We start from the raw sequence: 18874 nt of genomic DNA on the forward strand, positions 1-18874 counted from the left end.
ATTGTATGTGTTTTAAAAATAGGTAACAGGCAAGTTTCTTTATAGCATAATTCGGTGTCTATAGATGTGAATTTGTTTTTCATGAAATGTGCATCCTTGAACATTCTAATGAGGCATGTTGAATTCTCTGAAAAAGGAAAAAAAAAACCTGATCAGCTAAGTTGAAGAATTTATATTGGTCTTTTTTAATGGTGTACATAATGACTTGATCAACAAGTCATCAGTCATGGCAAGTTTGTTGATATGGTAGAAACAGAATTAAAGTTAAAATAATGAGCAGGGTTTTGAGTGAAAATTGAACTGTGCTGCAGTGTGTGTTCACTTCATGTGAGTGTCATTGAAGCTAAGCTGAGTTTAAACTTAGTGGAGGACTATGGTATGTGCCCCCCACCTTTCCCCTCTCCCTGTTTCATTTTGAGTATTGGGCTTGTATAGGTATAAAAAATACTCAAGGCAGGATTTGTAGCAAAAGTGTCCATTATTACATTATTCATTTCATAATCAATTAATTTAATCAACTTGGGACAAGGCTCAAAAATCAAGTTTTGCTACTTTTGAGAAAAATAATGAACTTGTGTTGTTTTTCTCTTCTATCTCAGGACTGCATTAGAAACAAAAGTTTATAGGAAAAATTGGTTCATAAACTGCATTGCATTTAGGAAGTAGACTCCTAAGTGTTGTTTTGTTTCTAATTTCATCACGACTTTTTTCTTTTGTTCAGTTTAATGTCTACTTTGCAAATTCCCTTGTCTTTCATGGCCTTCTATAAAGTGCATAGTAGCAACAAATGTTCTTTAACCAATCTAGTCAGAGTGCATACTAGGTTAGTCAGACTCAGATAAAATGACTCTGCATTCCCTTCAACCTGCTCCACATTTAAAAGTCTTTCCCCAACTCCACTTTTGATTTTGGCAAATTTAGCAATCTGCATTAGCTATTAAATAGGTCACCTGCATTGTGCAGTGAATTTTCTCAACTTTCGTCTCTTGCTTTCTTGCTTTCCCACTCCATTTTTGCTGGTGCCAGCTGGATTCCCTTGCAAGTGAGAAGCCATTGTGTTTCTCAGTGGGAGCATCCTGTACAAATGAAAGCAGTAGAGTAAATCATTTTACAGTGCAGGCTGAATCCCGAGGCACAACGCGCATGGTTTTCCAAATAGGACTGGCACAAGTGGAAGCGGAAAGCCTGGGGTGGGGGTGGGATGAGGGACTAGATTGTTAGACTCTTTATTGTGAACATGAGCTGTGAGAAGTTGATCTGAACTATTTCAGATGTTCATCTTCTCCTTCAGTTAAGGTTCTCTGACAAAAGCAATGTTTTTTATAGTAGCTTTTTTTGCATGATATTGTGCCAACAAACATCTGCATGCTTAAGATCGGAGTACTAGACCACAGTGGTTGTGGAAGAATAGCATTAGCTCCAGAAGAAATAAGATGAAGGAGAATCAGCAGGGAATTTTGGCTACAAGAATTAGAGTCGTAGTTCAGTAAACCCATGCTCCATTTTAAAACATATTATTTTAGACCATTGAAGAACTTTCTTTGATGTAAGTTACCATAATGGCAGCTATGGTTTATTAAGCATAGTAACGTGTAGAATTGGAGCTTTTTCATGAAGACTGCTTTCTAGAGGCATTCAAATCACTGACAGCAGGGCAAAGATCCTACAGGCTCAGGTGCTGGAATAGTGAGCTTCTCTTTCCGTTAGGAAACACCTAAAAGGTAAAATTACACATATATTATGATGCTTTCTTGTATCCCAGCAAAGTTTCATCAGCTGATATAAACCTTTTTAAAAATTAAACCACAAAACTTTTAAAACAGTGCAGTGTCGTAAAGTCATATTAATTTAAATCAGTAAAGTAGTATTAATTTTAATTAATGTTTTAAAAAACATTTTCAGAGGAATAAGATGAGAAACAAGATGAATGTATTTTCCACCAATGGAGGTAACAATTTATATCATTGATCCAAATGAGATTGCTCAATAAAAATTGTCTTCTGTGTGTGTTTAAACATTGGATACTTGTTTGGGGGCCTCTTTTAGCAATGACATCTTTCTAGGCATTTTTTCACAGTTCTCTTTCTTCTCTTTTTTATTTATAGAAAGATTTATCTGATGTAATTCTTTGGTTTTATGTAGTACCTCCTATGGAAGATTGTAAGGAGCAAGAGCCTGTGATGGACAACAATATTTCTCTGGTGCCTTTTGAGAGACCTGCTGTCATAGAGAAGCTGACAGGGAATATGGGAAAACGTAAAAGCTCCACCCCACAGAAATTTGTGGGTAAGCTTGACAAATACTTTTTACAATAGTGATATTTAGAAATAATAAATTAATCTTAATGTGCAAGTGTAAACTATTATTTTTTTCAGTTTTAAGTAGATTCAAATCCATTAAAGAAATAACCTCTCAACAAAATGAGGTATGTGAGTAGTATGAAGTAACTAAAGGTATGACTAAAGTAATAAATTTCTCTCAAGTAAAATGACATTTGAGCAGTAACCTAGGATAATAAAATGCTAAGTAGTATATGTAAAAACTAGAAGTGAGAAACCAAGTGTTTTCTGAACCTGTACGAGGGAATTGAATGTTCTTTGAAATCCTGGTTTCAACCCCCATGCTTTATAAAGATCTTGTTTTGCAGTATTTTACATTAAATGGAGAACAAGTACAGGATCCGGTCTTCAAACTTGGAGAAGACTGGGTCTGAAATCTAATGCATTAATATAAGTCCAAGATATATCATACCTATACATGTCCTCCATAGAAGCAAATTGTTTTATAACTAAATGTCTTTTACACACACGAATGATTATCATAAAATCTTTTGCCTTATATATATGCTAATGGTGAATCTAATAATGAGGCATATCCCCAATTCCTGTCACAGTACCTTTTCACTGTTTATATTAGTGCAGAAGGAGGAAAATAGTCTGCATCTATACTTTTTGTCTGCCCTGCTTAATCTAAATTTAATGGAATCCCTTAAAGATCTGGGTATTGTACTTGGGTACAGTATCTGTACCCAAAGTCAGCCACTTGGCAGGTGCAGATTTTGTTCTGTTAACTAAATGAAACTGAAAAGAGAGAGAGAGAGAGGCCTACTTAAAATGTAAATAAAAACTGTATCTTTAAAGGAAAAGGATTCCCACCACCATTGTTTCCTGGAGATAAGAGAATCCAGGGTGGACTAACACTCCTAAAAAAGTCTATGTCATATCTTGTCAGTTTGATGGTGCATTTTCCTAGTTTCATTTAAAGTTGAATCATTTTTCCCTCTTTCTCTATGAAAGCCTAATTTTTACATCAGTGAAACTATTACTGTTAATTTAATGTGAAAATTGTCCATTCCTTAGGAGTTTACTTCCTAAGTATCTTGTATATGGATCCATAGGTCATTGTAAATAAATGAAGGTCATGGAAATAAAAGTTGTATACCATTTCAAAAAGGAGAATTTTATAGTATCTAAAAATATATCTTGCCTTAACTATTTAAACTCCAAATTTATATTTTGAACTCCTTGGAGAAAAGTGAAAGATGTTCTAACATGGTCCCTGAAGCAATAAGAGACAAAAACATTTTTCATGGATAACTCCTATTTGGAAAAGCCAAATTCCTTCACCTTTTTCTAAATCTGCAGAGTCCTTTCTTTCTACACATTTAAGAATCCAGTTTATTACAGTATAAAATAATCTGAAGTGGAATGTGAGGGAGGGAAGGGAAGATATTGATTCAGATCATTATTAAAGAGTCATACTTAGCTAGTTTAATGTCTATATCTATAACTAAATATCTAGGCTTGACATAACATCTATGTATGACATATCTAGAATATATGATGAAAATATTAGATTTCTGACTCAAATTTCTCTAGTTCTAAGACTAGATTTCATATTTACCCCCATTCAATATAGAATATTATATGGATATGGACATAGATAAAGATATACAAAGAAAAGCTATACCAGAAAATCTATTTTGAAATTGAGTTGACTCACGCTATGGAAGTCCTTCCAAAATCCATGGCACTTCATTCATAAAATTCATTTAACAGATGTTTAATGTTTACTATATTTATAATACTATTTGGATATTACCTGGGTGTAGAGAAGTACATCATTACATATCTGCCCTCTAAAATCTTAGACTTTACTTTGAAATACAAGATGTACACATGTGAAAAATTAAGTAATACTAAAATGCAATTACACAAGAGAAGTTATGAGGTAGAGAGTATATGATTAAATATGAAGTATTCCTACGAGGGAGAGATTATGAATTGAAGTGCTGTTGAGGTCATGAATTAGATGTTGATATTTAAGAATAGTTGTTAATGCAGGAGAGGTTATGAACTCCCTTGAAAAAGATAAACTCATCTCCACTGTGGCAGAGACCATGAGTGCTTCAGCAGTATTCTTTGGATAATTCTCATCAAGTACCATATCTTTCTTATATTAACTAGCTCTTTTGTGTTTAGTCAGATACCTGTCTCAACCTGACACTTGCTCGTTTCCATTGTTTACCTTTGTAGTCCTCAGTGTATAAAATGGTTTTGCTCCAAACACTGACTTCCCAGTCTGCTGTTAGGTACTTGGAACCCGTTTTTTTTTCCTGGAAGTAATACAAATGGTGGTTAGGTACCCATGCCAGTCTTTCTGAAGCCTGTTGGACTTAGAATATATCTAAAAGTAGTACTTATACAAGTAGGATTCTATAACTGAGTCACCATACAGAACCATTTTTCTATATGAGTAATAGCTGATGTTTATGTAGCTTGTACCGTGACAAAATATTTTACAACTCTTTTTTCATCTGATCCTAACAATAATCCTGTGAGTGGTAGAGGTATTCTTTCTACTTATAGTCAAGAAAACTGAGGCTCTAGACAAATTACTTGCCCCTAAACATATAACTAATAACACAAGCTTTGAGTAGTGAATCTAGTATTTAAAATAGACTATATTTACTCTCTATATGGAAAAAATACATTCAGAATTCTAATTTGAAATGCTGTGAATACATTCATATTAATTTATTCATGTATCAGTTATTAAGCTCTGATTATGTGAAAGGAACTGTTAGGATGGTCTCTCTCATATCCGTCTCCCTACAAACAGAATCCATGATTTTCCCTCTTATTTCAGTTTGATGAAGCAGTATTAGGCCTTTATTATGTACTGTATTAGATGCCAAGGATACAGAGAAACAAAATAGTCCCTGCCCCTCAGGTAGCTTACATTGTACTTTGGTTATAGAATCTATCAGATGCAGGTAAGTAAACACTTAGGAGTTGAGAGAGAGAGCATACTAACTACTGGAAAAATCAGGAAAGAAGTGCCTCCTGAATTGCACTTTGAAGCAAACTTTGGATTATAAGGTGGAGGAAATACTGTATTCCCGGCACTGGAGACTTCCTGTGCAAAGGCACTAAGGTTGGAGATGAAAAGCCATGTGTGGGAGACTGCTGGTAGTCCCCCTATTTTTTACTGGAATGGATAATTCTAGTTCAGTCTTTCTCACCATCCCGGTGAGGAGCCATATTTCCCTGACTTCCAAGATTCTGGTGGCTTGTTCAAAGGCAGGAATGAACAGTAGGAGGGAATGGAAAGAGAAATGGAAAATCCTAGCAATGGGAGTAAGGATTTGTGGGAGTCTGTGGCTTGTTCCTTTTGTAACCTCCATTCCAGGCCTGTCAGTTCGTTTCTTCTAGTCTTCAGACTTAGTGGACTTCTTCCCTTTCCACAGCAATCACCCCTGCCTTCCAGCTTGAGTTTTTTTTTTTCTTCCCAGCCTACTATAGAACAGAATCTAGCTTCAGTTTCTCCATTGTTGTCTTGACACTTAAAGTAAGGGCTCAGATTTCCTGAGTTTTTTTTATTTTAAAGTAAGAAAAAATAAGAAATAGTCGTAGTGTAAGAGTTCTTAACTCCCACATACTCATCCACTCACATATTTCTTCCTTTCTCTTTAAGTCAGAGGGAAAAGGGAAGGAGCACTGAGGAAAGTTCCAGGTTGTGACCACATGGACAGCTATGCCTATTCACCAGCAACTGTTTCAATATTTTACTTTCTTTTCTGGGTTTTGAATTTGTTGATAACTACTCTACACAGTGTTTTCAGCTTAGGGAGAGCATAGTGCCAATCGAATGTGATCACTTTCCTAAGAAAACAATAAAAGGAACAAGTTCTTTATTTGTTACAATATATTTTACAAAAATGATCGTTGAATTTCTTAAGAACTTTTTTTTACTTTTTTTATTAGTTTATACTTCAAATGATATTCCTTAGCCATAGAAACATGTTTCCTCTTTGTCCTCCAGCTTCTTAACTCCTTAACTATAGATACATACGTAAAATGAATAGATCTTATGACTCATACCTTGGATTTTTTGAAGCCTTTGGCACAGACATAACATTAGTTGAAAGTCATGCTGTAATTTGGCATTTTTTCTTTAATTTTCTTGACCTTTAAACCCCACTCTAAAGTTGTTTCCCTAGGAGTAAAAAAAAGGGTTAATTTTTATAAGCCTTCTTGGGAAGAATGCTTTTGTAGTCTTCTAGTATATGGTTCTCTAGACTAAAATTCCAGCAATATGGCATCTTTCCAAAACAGTATACTGACATTTAGAAGGTCAGACATATTAGAAAAAGTGCAAATATGTATGCATTACCTATCCAGTGGTTCTGCTTTTTGTGGTCACCAAACCTCTGAGGAGCCTAGGTTATAGACCACAATCTGTTTGATGCCTGATTTTTTAAAAGATGAAATGAATTGTCCAAAGCTAGTGATCATTGAGAGAGAGAAATTATCCTTCAAGTTAAGCATAGATGTTCTTTTGCATTTTATAAAACATTTCAAATCCATATGTACAATTATACAAATGTGTGTGTACATATGTATGTATATATGTATATATATAAAATCACTATCTATATACTTACATAGACATGTATACAAAGCCATATGCATACATATGCAAATTGATATAGAGATTTTCCAAATGTGAAAAACAAAGTTACAGTGTACTTATATACACCCTATCACATTTATGGTTCTGAATAACTATATCAAAGTATAGGAAAAATAATGCTTTTAAATCAATACAGAGATGTCAGTATGTCTTTTTCAGAGTTGCCAATTAAATTATAATTAGCCATATTCTTTTATTCTCATTTAATAGATGTCACTTTTTTATTTTTTGATAATGACATTATTAGAGTTCTATAGGCAGTCCCTGATTTAAATACATCCTTTCCATAGGAATAGCTGTCCTAATACAGTCATGCCAGGAGTGGGACCAAGGATTCCTCTTTCCTCACCGATGTTGTTATCACTTCCAGGGAGGCTGGGAATGGATCCTGGGAAGTTCATCTGGGAGAGCAGAAGGCAGCAGCCAGAGCCCCTTCCAAGGGCCTCGTCCTCTCTTCCATATGATGGAAGTAGTAATAGTCAAGTTCTCTGTATCGATATTCCCTAATCTAGCCCTTATACTATGAGCATATTGCTAAGTGAGTTGACAGGAGAGAAAGCAGTAGAACCAGATGAGACTTTCTTGTCTGGAAAGCATTCTGACCTGGGCAGTTTTCCCTATTTATCTATTTTGTGTGTTGCCCTCTAGTGTGTTTGTCTCTGGACTTTGAGTTACCCATCAGGTCATTTCTGCAAATCTATTTCTTCATTTATTCAATAAACATTTGTTAAGCTCTTACAATATACAAAGCACCATAAGCTCATTTGACAGATGAGGAAACTGAGGCAAACAGAGTTAAGTGACTTTCCCAGGGTCATACAGCTAATTAGTTTTTGAGGCCAAATTTGAACTCAGTTCTTCCAGACTGCAGGCCCAGTGCTCTATCCACTACACCACCTAGCCACTCCCTGCAATATACAAAGCACCATAAGCTTCTTGGTCAAGTTTTAGGCTCAGAACATACCACAGGGTCAGAAAATAATGAAATCGTGGCCAGCAACATGTCCTTTTCCTTGAAAAGATTTTCTGAGCTGTTCCATTTTGTCTAAGGGCCGCACTTGAAGACCTAGAGGTCACATGTGGTCTTGAGGCTACAGGACCTTAGACCCCTAGGAACGCTAACAGGATCCTATTATTACTGAGAAAATAGGGAAGAACTTTAAAAGTATTATTAAATGTTGCAAAAATAATCTATTGAAATATTATTAATAAATTGATATTAAATAAAATCTTATCAAAAACATAAACATAGTTGTCACTGATGTGATACAATCATTAGACCTACTCTGGAAAGGTGCCAAAAGTGCAAATGACTCTATGGACCTGCAGGCATCTGCTCATTTGTGGCTGGTTTAATCTAGTTCTGAGTTCTGCACAAGGAAGACTCTGTTGTGATGGTGGTGATTGTTTTCCCTCGTGATAACCTCTTCTTTCTTCCTTTTAATTCATGAAGATTAATTTTATTTAGCTACTTCATTGAGTTCTTTTTTTCTTTGTGATTACTTTTATTTGCCCAGGTTTGTTTGAATATTTACTCACAATGCATATTGAATCTATGTTTTTCTTAATGACAACCTGATTTTTTTGTTTGTTTGTTTTTTAGGCAGTTGGGATTAAGTGACTTGTCCAGGGTCACAGAGCTAGTAAGTGTTAAGTGTTTGGTTTGAGGCCAGATTTGAACTCAGGTCCTCCTGACTTCAGGGCCGGTGCTCTTTCCACTGTGCCACCTAGCTGCCCCGACAACCTGATTTTTTAAAATATTAAATGATATTGAAAATTGAAAATGATGGGGTAAAGCTAGCTGTTCTTCTGGTTATTGCTATCAATATCAGTGCAAAATGCATCCTTAAAAGGGACATTACTCTAAACACAAATGATTATTGAAATTTTTGTAACTAACGATGCTTTTGTGTCAGTCTCACGTAATATAGAAGTTGTTCGTTTCAGCAGAGTTAATTGAAGAATGGAAGATAAAATATTTTTTGAAATTAGAGAGTTGTGTTGAATTTGCCTCCTTTCAATCAATTAAGAAATTTTTTTTCTTTTACAAATTTTGGTTTTTTGTTTTTGTTTTTGTTGTTGTCATCATCGTTATTTAGGAGAGAAGCTCATGAGATTTGGCTACCCAGATATTCACTTTGATATGAACTTAACATATGAGAAAGAGGCTGAGCTGATGCAGTCTCACATGATGGACCAAGCCATCAACAACGCAATCACCTACCTTGGAGCTGAAGCACTTCACCCTCTGATGCAGCACACACCAAACACAATCGCAGAGGTCGCCCCGGTCATCAGCTCAGCTTATACTCAGGTCTATCATCCTAATAGGATAGAAAGGCCCGTTAGCAGGGAAACCTCTGACAGTCATGAGAACAACATGGATGGCCCCATTTCTTTAATCAGACCAAAGAGTCGACCCCAGGAAAGAGAGGCCTCTCCCAGCCATAGCTGCCTGGATTCTACTGACTCAGAAAGCAGCCATGATGATCGCCAGTCCTACCAAGGAAACCCTGCCTTAAATCCCAAGAGGAAGCAAAGCCCAACTTACATGAAGGAGGATGTCAAGGCTTTGGACGCCACAAAGGCTTCTAAGGGCTCTCTGAAGGACATCTACAAGGTCTTCAATGGAGAAGGAGAACAAATTAGAGCCTTCAAGTGTGAGCACTGCAGAGTCCTATTCCTAGACCATGTTATGTACACAATTCACATGGGTTGTCATGGTTATCGGGACCCATTAGAATGCAACATCTGTGGCTACCGAAGCCAGGACCGTTATGAGTTCTCATCACACATTGTACGAGGGGAGCACACATTCCACTAGGCCTTTTTCTTTCTAAAGGGGACCCTTATGAAGTAAAGAACTGCACATGAAGAAATACTGCACTTACAATCCCACTTCCTCAGACATTAACTTAACCTTTTTAAAAAAAGAAAAGAAAAAGAAAAATTACTACAGTCAATAATTTTTATTTTATGGACCCAGTCTCATTTGCTCTACCTAACTATCAGGAAGGAAAAAAGGGAGGGAAGGGATGGGGTAATTGGTTTTTTTTGTCTTGTGTCACTTGGCTTATTTTGTGGGAATTGAAGGGCAGTTCACTTTTGCAATGGTTGGCTGTAAGTTATATAATGCTTTGAAAAACCACTCAGCTCACATTAGGTTCAGCTAAAAGAGGCTGATTTGCCATTCATTTTTAGGATGGTGATATTGGACAGGAAAGTGGAGAGTTTTCATAGTAAGACTTTGTCTTAACAATAGTAAAAAAAAGAGCATAAGGAATTTTTACTCTCTAAAGAAGAAGCATTTTCAAAATATAAATTGTTTTTCTGTAAAGTTCTTTGATCATAAATCAAACACAATGTTCTTTTCAATGATACTTCCTAGGATGAGCTATGGTCATGGGTTCTGTGTTTACTTCCCTTTCTGGAATTTCTAATACAATCTATAGAACATTGTACCACTTAGCAGTTTCATATTACAAGTGGTTAGGACCACCTACAGTACTTTTGAAGGCCTGCTACCTTATTTTTCTAAACTAAAGAAGCACCTTTTTAGACTTGCTGTTTTTCCATGGTTTTGGGGACTGGCATTTTGTAGACGCCCTGACAGCCTTACTTTTAACATGTTTTATGATTAGCATTTTTACCTGGTTTTCAGAGTAATACAGCTTAGGAGTGGCTACAAGGCAGTAGTTTTCTGGAGGGGTTCTGTTGCTCTTTGAAAAAAAAAATTAAGTTATAAACTGTGTCCTGATAGTAGAATATACTTGTTTTTCTTTTTTTAAGATGTATATTCAATTGTCATCTTATCAGCAACAGTGTTAAACCAGTCAGCAGCATCCACTATTAAGGCTGACAGTTGGGAGAACACTAGAAACTTCTTTTCTGATAGTGTATTAGTTTGTTAAATCTGCAACTACCCAGTATTCTGCTCCATAGTCAGGTCTTTTAAGACTTTGCCTACTGTCTCTTTCTATTCTATAAAACTCCAAAGGTCAATGATCAGTTTGAACTGAATGTGGTTATTTTTTTAAAAAAGCAATCAAAAGGAAAAAGTACTCTTGCCAACTGTGGCTATTTTCTCTTGAATTTTTTCCCCCCAGTGTTGATATTTACCACATTTAAGTTGAGGAAAAAGGAAAATGCTTTGCAGTATTTTGGTTGGGCTGCAGATTAAGAACATAATAAAGTCCACTTTCACCCTTTCTTTGACTCTATATAGGGACGGAATTGTTAGTTAGATGATCTCTAGGCCAAAATCACTTGCTTCCTATTTCCTAATCCCTTTCAACAACTATTTCCCCTGTTGCTTAGACTCTGAGATATGAACAATAAGCCTTTAACACCCTACTTTCCTCCTCTCTATCTATGCTTACTATAGATCAACATTTTGCATAGGTAGATGTTCTTTGTATTTATGAGGGTGCTAATTTTATTTAATACAGTCCAACAGCATTAGAAGGGAACAGCTGAGTGGTATAGTGATTAAAGTTTTTGTTTGTTTGTTTGTTTGTTTTCACAGGGACACGCTTAGCAGATAGAACATGTAGCCTGTGTTTAGGAAGGGATGCGTTGGATAGTGGTCAGATTGTACCTGATGGCCATTTTTGACATGAAATACCATCAAGTAGTAATCGATGAGTACTGTAGAAGTGCATCCCATACAATGCAACATGATACATTTGTTTTTGTAGTACAATGTGAGAATGATCAAGAATAGAGAAACCTGAACGTAAATAGGGCTGAGATATAAAAAGCTGGTCTGTATTACTCAACTCAATTTTCCATTTTGTCTCCTACTTCTTATCTAGATAGCTCCTAAGTGCTCATGCAAATGGAGTTACATAGGACTAGGAAGAATTGGTTACAATTCACCGCTCCCTTTTCATCTCCCCCTCCCCCCCCAGACCTTGACAAACCTAATATATTGGTAATGACCACTTATCTTTTAATCCAAAAGTATCCATCAGAAAATGAATGAGAAACACATTAGAATGTTAGCTCTATAATTTCTTCTTTGCTTCATGGTACATTATGAACATCAATTTTATTTTGCTGTAAGATCTTGTACAATGAGCCACCAAAGAAAAAATTAATCTATTTAGCAATTATTACTTGTTTTTCTCCCAATTCTTCCTGATTTTGTTTTTCTTTTCTCCATTTCATATTTCTGGAGAAGATAAGTGACCAATAGTTAACAGTATTGTGGAGGTTGGGGGATATTTGTCATGATGGTCATTTGCATTTAAAGAAGCACTTTGGCAACAACTAACATTCTAAGAGCTTAAGTTATTTGGAAATTTCTGCTGACACCACTTGTGAATTTTCCTGCTTTTTTTCTGTCAGTTCATTATATCATCTACAGATGTATGTTTTGGGAATAAACAGATGACCGCAAAGAATTTTATAGAGGCCTCCCAAATCACTCATGCTCTACTTTACCATTCCTTTCAGTTTGTGTTCTTGAGAATATGTCTATTGCAGGCATATACTTTTATCCTTAGCCTAAATGGATGGGGATCTACAGTATGAAGGCGGTATTGGCTTAAGTAGAGACAGTGGCAAATAGAGACAGGGTCATTGCAAATTTTGTAGGTAAAAAATATTTTGAGAGAAGTAGTGCTATGGGAATCTATTTAATTATGGCATTTTCTATAAAGAAGATGTGAAAGGTTGTGACTAAATGTAGATGTGACAATTAGATACCAAATAATCAGGTAGGAAATTTTATCATAGGCATTGTTTACATACAGTTTATTTCAGTGAAACATCACAGAATGTACTGAAGAGAATTATGGGCAATTTTCTGTACTTCCTTTTTTGGCAAAATTTCAGACATTTATAAAAGTTGATCTATATTCGTTTGATTCTAGTTTTTGTTTAAGAAGAGAAATAATGTGCCAGAGCCAGGACAAAGGAAAGTTTGGTTGTGCCTGACGCAAGGTTTGAAAATGGCACCCTTGTTGTGTGTTACAGTCTAAGCAAAACTTTGAGTTTCATTGTACCACATGGAACTTATCTTATGGAAACAAATACATGTTGTTTTTAGTAGGGTTTCCTGGCATTAAAAATGGGCATTTATGAAAAGTAATATTAAAACCTGAGTCACCAACTCGAGCACCTCCACAAGTTGCACCATAGGCAGCTACCTACTTTGTTCCACCCCCCCCCCCCCCCCAGCCCTTGCTGTTTGCTTCCTATATGGCAACTGGTGATAAATTCCTCTACAAAGAAAATTAGAGTTGAGCTGTCAATAAGTAAAAGTCATCAGCAGGCTAATTCAAAGAGATTTTGTATTGTTAAAAAAAATTAATTGTTGAGAGTTTTCTTGAGGTAGAAAATGGGATTTATTCTGAATAGAATTTATACCTAGCTGCAAAGTAGGGAGTGTCTCTCCTACATAAGAGCAGCTGGTGAGCATGAGTCACAGTCACTGGATTGTTTTTTAGATATGGATGAGGGAAATAGACTTTGATAAGAAATTTTTAAAAATCTTTTGGTATGCAAATGCAGTTATCAGTGTTGGGAAAATATGCATGGAAAAAAAAAAGCAACATTGTGGCTGATTCCTGAGATGTTTAATTTTCTTTCTCTTTTTAATTTGCTAGACTATGACAAAAAGACACTGAAGGAGCTTCTCCTGGCATACAAAACTTTCACCAACTGCTCTTTAGGATCAGTAGTAATTGTTCAGGTGTTCCAGTCACTGACTTATAGAATTGATTTTATGCAAGAGCAGCTTATTACACATATCCAAATATTTAAATAAGTTTGGCCTCCTAAGGAGAGTCCATAAAAAAAGGAAAGAAATGAGGAACCATATTTCCCTGTTGGTATGTGGAAAAGAGAGAGGAATTCATTAGTAAGTTTGATCAACTTTTATCTAGAGTATTAGTATCTCAGCTACTTATTTCAGAAAATCATGCAATATCTGTTGCTGTTTACAAGTGAAAAACAGAATTTATACCAGAGAAAATGTAATAACCTTCTAAATAATTTTTGATGTTATTTAATTCACAGCACCTCTAAATCACTCCCTGGGGTATTCAGGACAAAAGCAAAAAAAAAAAAGTACCAAAAGAAACAAACAAAAATGTCTAGCAGCTATTACAACCAAAACATAATTACCATGAGAAAGATTTAATATATTTTCAAAAACTACAGATTGTTTTCTTTGGATAAAAGAATGAGTAGCATTTGTGAAACTGATAGTTAAAACCTTTTTTTTTTCCTGTGGGTTATACTGCTCTGCTCTAAATTCTCTACTTTTATATGACTTTTCATAAGAACTATGTGAATGAGGCAGATCCTAAAATAGAAAACTCTCCAACAGATACCCCAAAGAAAAGAATTGAGTTAAAAATCATGTTGGTTTTTTCTGTATTTTTTTCTAATAGTTTCAATAGATATTTGAGTATTTTTGTTTTTTAAACCCTAGATTTCAACAAATTTATCAAACTTTGTAGTAACTGGAATCTAAACATACTGAAATTTAATGTATTAAATATTTCTAAAATTTAATTATATTTGTGCCTTTCAGAATACATTTAGAAAGTCAGTTATCTAATTATCGGTCTAGACAGCTTTAATATATATTTTTTAAAAATCACTTAAAAACTGAGCACCATGTATTTCAGCCTTGTAAAAAATAGGACAAAACTGCTATGGTAACATATGCTTACAAATGCAGAGACTTATTGCTCAACTGTCTAAAGAAAATAACTTTCAAAACATTTTTGAGTATCTCTTATGAGATTTGATGGTATTTCAGAATGACCACTACCTACTAGATTGTACAGATGAGATTTGAGGTGGAGAAAAAAACTTAGCTGTGAAATATTGTGCTGTGTGATTTTTTTCTTCAGGAAGAATGAGTTCTGTAATAATAAGGTTTTATTAGTTTAATTCTTTGTTAAAATAAAATGCAGTATTGTGTTGATACTCTTAGCAATGGACTAGTATTCTAGTCACGAGTCCTCAGTCTTCTGATTGTCGGTAGAATAATCTTTAAAAGTCAGGTAATTCGCAGTCCTTGAACAAAACTGAATATAGCAGTCCAATCACACTGTTATTTCCCAAAATACAAGGTCAGTGGGTGATATATCATGGTTATATATTTATCTGCTGTAGGTTTGTTTGTATATGACGGCTTTTTTAAAATGAGCTGCTGATTGTAAGAAGCTAACAAAATACGACCAAGAAGCTGTGACACACTAGTGTTCCTCTGCATCATAGTGTATTGTTAGGCCAAAATAAAATGACCTGATACATTTTTATTATTCTTACAGAAATTTAAAATGGACATTTCCATATGGTATTTAAGAAAAATTCTCTTCATGCCCATTTAGACTTCTCTTGCAGTACTGTAAGTTTGTGGTAATCACATGCACTTTCTGCCTGGGAACATGTTCACGATTCTATTTATGGGCACTTTTCCCATACAACACTGTATATGTGTGTTCTCTGTATAAATTTGTGAATTAATCTTTATCCCATACAAAGAGTGGTACAAGGATGACTAGTTTTCTATGGTTTTCTTTTTATTGTGAATAAAATATTAAATGGAGAGGCCCTCTGCTAAGCACCACAGAGTACAGATATGACTTCATGTAGGTACAGATAAGCCAGCTTGCAGTGAATTGGGCCCTTCAGATTACCTCAAGTGACACACAGTAAGAAAAGCTTCGTGAACGGGGATAGAGGTCACTGAATCCCCTACTATGCACTTACCAGGATTTGACATTACTTACTGGAAATTGATATTTGTTTTTCGTTGTTTGGTTGTTATTATTGTTGTTCTGAATACACACACTGTACAAGGGAAGGACTTGGGTTTTGTTTTTTTGTTTTGTTTTGTAGTAGCTAAAATTCTGAAACTGTGATCAACAATTTAAATAACTGTCAAGCACTCTTGGCTCTTGAATATATTCACTTCCTGTTCCATGTAGCAAAGTTCTCTTTATTGTCTCTGTGTTAAATTATGTAAAATCTCACCCTATTTCTGTCTCTTTTACCTCAGTTTAAAGACTAGGCTACCTATTTTTTTTTCAATTAGTTCCATCTCTGTGGTTTTTTTCCCCTTTTGTTCATTGGCTGTATAGTCTGTTTACATATTTTTGTACTCAAGTGTAGTTTTATATTAAAAAGAAAAAAAGAAAATAGTAAATTTAATGAAAAATATTAAGGTACATAGTCTTTGTAACACTTTCACTTTCACAAATAGGGTACCTGAAAATATAACTCCATAAATTATGTAATTGTACCTATGGTATGCTTGCCTTTTTTGTTGGTTTTTACTTGCTGGTTGTATTTTCCCCTCCTCCCTGCCCCAAATATAAATTGTTTTATAAGACACTGGAAAGTTTTCATGCAGATATATAGAAAAATTTAAAAATTGTAAAGTAAAAAGTCTTTAACTTTTTCTGTTGGGAAAAAAAAACGCTTTAAAAATATTGTTGTTGATTTTCCAGGTTGGGGATTTCCCTAGACCCCGACTTTGCTCTTCATAGTTGGACCTTTCAGAACATGCTGTTTGCAAATTTAGAATGATTACTTAGGCTATTCAGTTCACAATATCCTTTCATTTTATTTCTGTTCAAGTGCAATACTTCCCAAGAAGTCTTAAAAAATGGAGTCAATTTTTACCCCTTTTTTGACCTACACTTTCTTTAGTTAACAACAATACCTTCAAGTTACAGTATTTTAAAGAACAAAAAAAAAGGGATAAAATTAAGAGAAAGCACCTAATAGTGAAGAGGCTATAAAAATCAAGTGTGGAAGACACAGCCCTAATTCCATAGTATATTTATTCAGACTAAATTTTACATTTAAATCAGTGGGACTTTAAAGGAATAAATAGGCCTGAAAGTTGATATTTTAAAATTTAAAACTTATTCTCCTACTTTGACTCTTGTTCAATGTTACAAATTAAGGAATGCTTTTTTTCTTTTTAAAACAACTTTTTTAAATGTAAAGAAAAGCACTTAACACATTTTTAAATATATATATATATATAAATATATATATATATATATATATATATATATATATATATATATACATATCATCTCTCTGACTACAGAAAAATTTGTTTGGAGCAATCTCATTCTCATAAATTTAGGTGAGGATTATTTTACATATCATACATATTTATATGTAGTATGCTGGGTTTTTTGTTTGTTTGTTTTGTTTTGTTTTGGGTGTGTGTGTTTTTTACACCTGTTTCCCTATAGAAAACTGCTCTTATGTAAATACATGGTTAGGTAAAAAATTAAAAATTCTGTGGCATTTCTTTTAAAGGCAGTTTACTACATTTGTACAGTAGCCATGTGTCTTGGCCATTTTAGATTTATATTTTCTTTTAACAATACCAAAGGTAATTAGACTATCTTACAGACTAATTGCTTGACAAATTTCTAGGATGTTTTGAGTTTTAGAAGCAAAAAATAGTTCAAACCAGTAAACCTCATTTTTTCAAACTAATCTGGAAAAAAGAAAAGCCTATTGTTTATATATATTATATATATCTATGTCTATGTATGTGTACACCATAGACATATATATATATATATATATACATATATATATAAGATATAGTTATAGAAATGGATATATATAGAAATACATATCTCAGACCTTGTATGCCAGGATTCTTCAGTTTGGGTGTCATTTTTAAGGCTTCAATATTTACCTCTGATGATGAGGTTTACTGTGTAAGCTCAGATACAGCCTTTGCAGCCATGTCACAAGCCACCCTGTTCTTTATCCTATTGAAGACCTCTGCTAAATGGTTTTATCATATCACTGCAGACTGAAATATGGGATTTGTATTTTTCTTTACTTTGATACACATGCGTACATGGTTTCTACATGTATGTGTGTGCTGTAAATGTGTATGAGTGTTGTATATGCATGTGTGAGTGTCTGTATGTATGTAAAACTAAAGAATCTGCAGAAACTTTGTAATACTTTGTGAAAAGGATTATATTATAAAGGTTTGTACTGTCTGAGTGCACAGCTACTGGAATAAATTTAGGGAATCTCAGGAACAAGCATATAATTTGTCCAAGATTTATTTCTTTTCAGAAGTGTAAGTGCAGTTTTTAATTCTGTATATTATTTAATATTTTACCAATAAAAATAAACTTCTGACATAAAAAGGCCTTTTTATAAAAAAAAAAAACACCCTCTGGTGAAAATGATATTCACACCTTCTTCCATACAAAAAAGTTTGAAATATCTGATGGTAATAGGCTTGTTTAGAATGGATCAAATAAGATGTGTCATTAACTATGTGCTAATTAAGTATACTTTTTTTCATGACATGTTTAAAAGCAACTGAAATTATTAATAGTTCACAACATTTTGTCCACCTTTATTACACGGCCCATAAATCCCATGCAACGTAATGTTTGATGACTTGATGGTAATAATAGCTCGTGTTTGTATAGCACTTTAAAAAGAAGTGCCATGACCCCATGGCCTGGAGTCCGAAAGCCCCGAGTTCAAACATAGCCTCAGACACTTAGCAGCTGTGTGAGTCACCCTGGACAAATACATGTGTGTGTATGTAGATGTGTATAGGTGTATATCTACACACACATATATGTTACATACACTGAAAGAAAAGAAAAAACAAGAAAAGGCATTAGCCAAAGAGAATGATTATTTCATTAGTGAATATGTCAATGATGATAACTTTTTTAATAATAATAACAAAAAAGTTACACATTTTCAAATACCGATCTTGATGAGATGTCCTAAGATTTGGAATAAGTCTTATTAAAAAGATCTGTTCTATGAAGTTTGGTTTCAGTCAAAGGGCCACACTTTGAGGACCTAGAGACCACGTGTGGCCTTGAGCCATGTTCCTTGCCCCTGTTCTGAGTTCATGTGG

General features: G+C 34.5%; 1 protein-coding gene and 1 long non-coding RNA gene across 9 annotated transcripts in view; one reads left to right on the forward strand and one right to left on the reverse strand.

Annotated features, from left to right (window-relative positions):
* IKZF2 (IKAROS family zinc finger 2) overlaps positions 1 to 16330 on the forward strand; it is a 188485-nt gene extending 172155 nt beyond the window's left edge. For all 8 annotated transcript variants that reach the window (XM_021008732.2, XM_021008735.2, XM_021008731.2 and 5 more), the window contains exons 7-8: positions 2143 to 2286; positions 9075 to 16330. In XM_021008732.2, coding sequence (XP_020864391.1) covers positions 2143 to 2286; positions 9075 to 9799 — 869 coding nt within the window. In that variant the 3' untranslated portion in view covers positions 9800 to 16330. The remainder of the gene's footprint in view (positions 1 to 2142; positions 2287 to 9074) is intronic.
* LOC110223311 (uncharacterized) lies at positions 1649 to 9621 on the reverse strand. Its single transcript, XR_002328664.2, has 5 exons — positions 9527 to 9621; positions 9200 to 9299; positions 6384 to 6498; positions 4528 to 4615; positions 1649 to 1714 (listed from the first exon to the last, which is right to left on the reverse strand). It is a non-coding gene; the product is annotated as an uncharacterized LOC110223311 (long non-coding RNA).
* Positions 16331 to 18874: the final 2544 nt, after the last annotated feature.

The sequence above is a fragment of the Phascolarctos cinereus genome, unplaced genomic scaffold (genome assembly GCF_003287225.1).
Source record: "Phascolarctos cinereus isolate Bilbo 61053 unplaced genomic scaffold, phaCin_HiC Scaffold_7;HRSCAF=346, whole genome shotgun sequence".
In the NCBI taxonomy this organism is placed as follows: Eukaryota; Metazoa; Chordata; class Mammalia; order Diprotodontia; family Phascolarctidae; genus Phascolarctos; species Phascolarctos cinereus.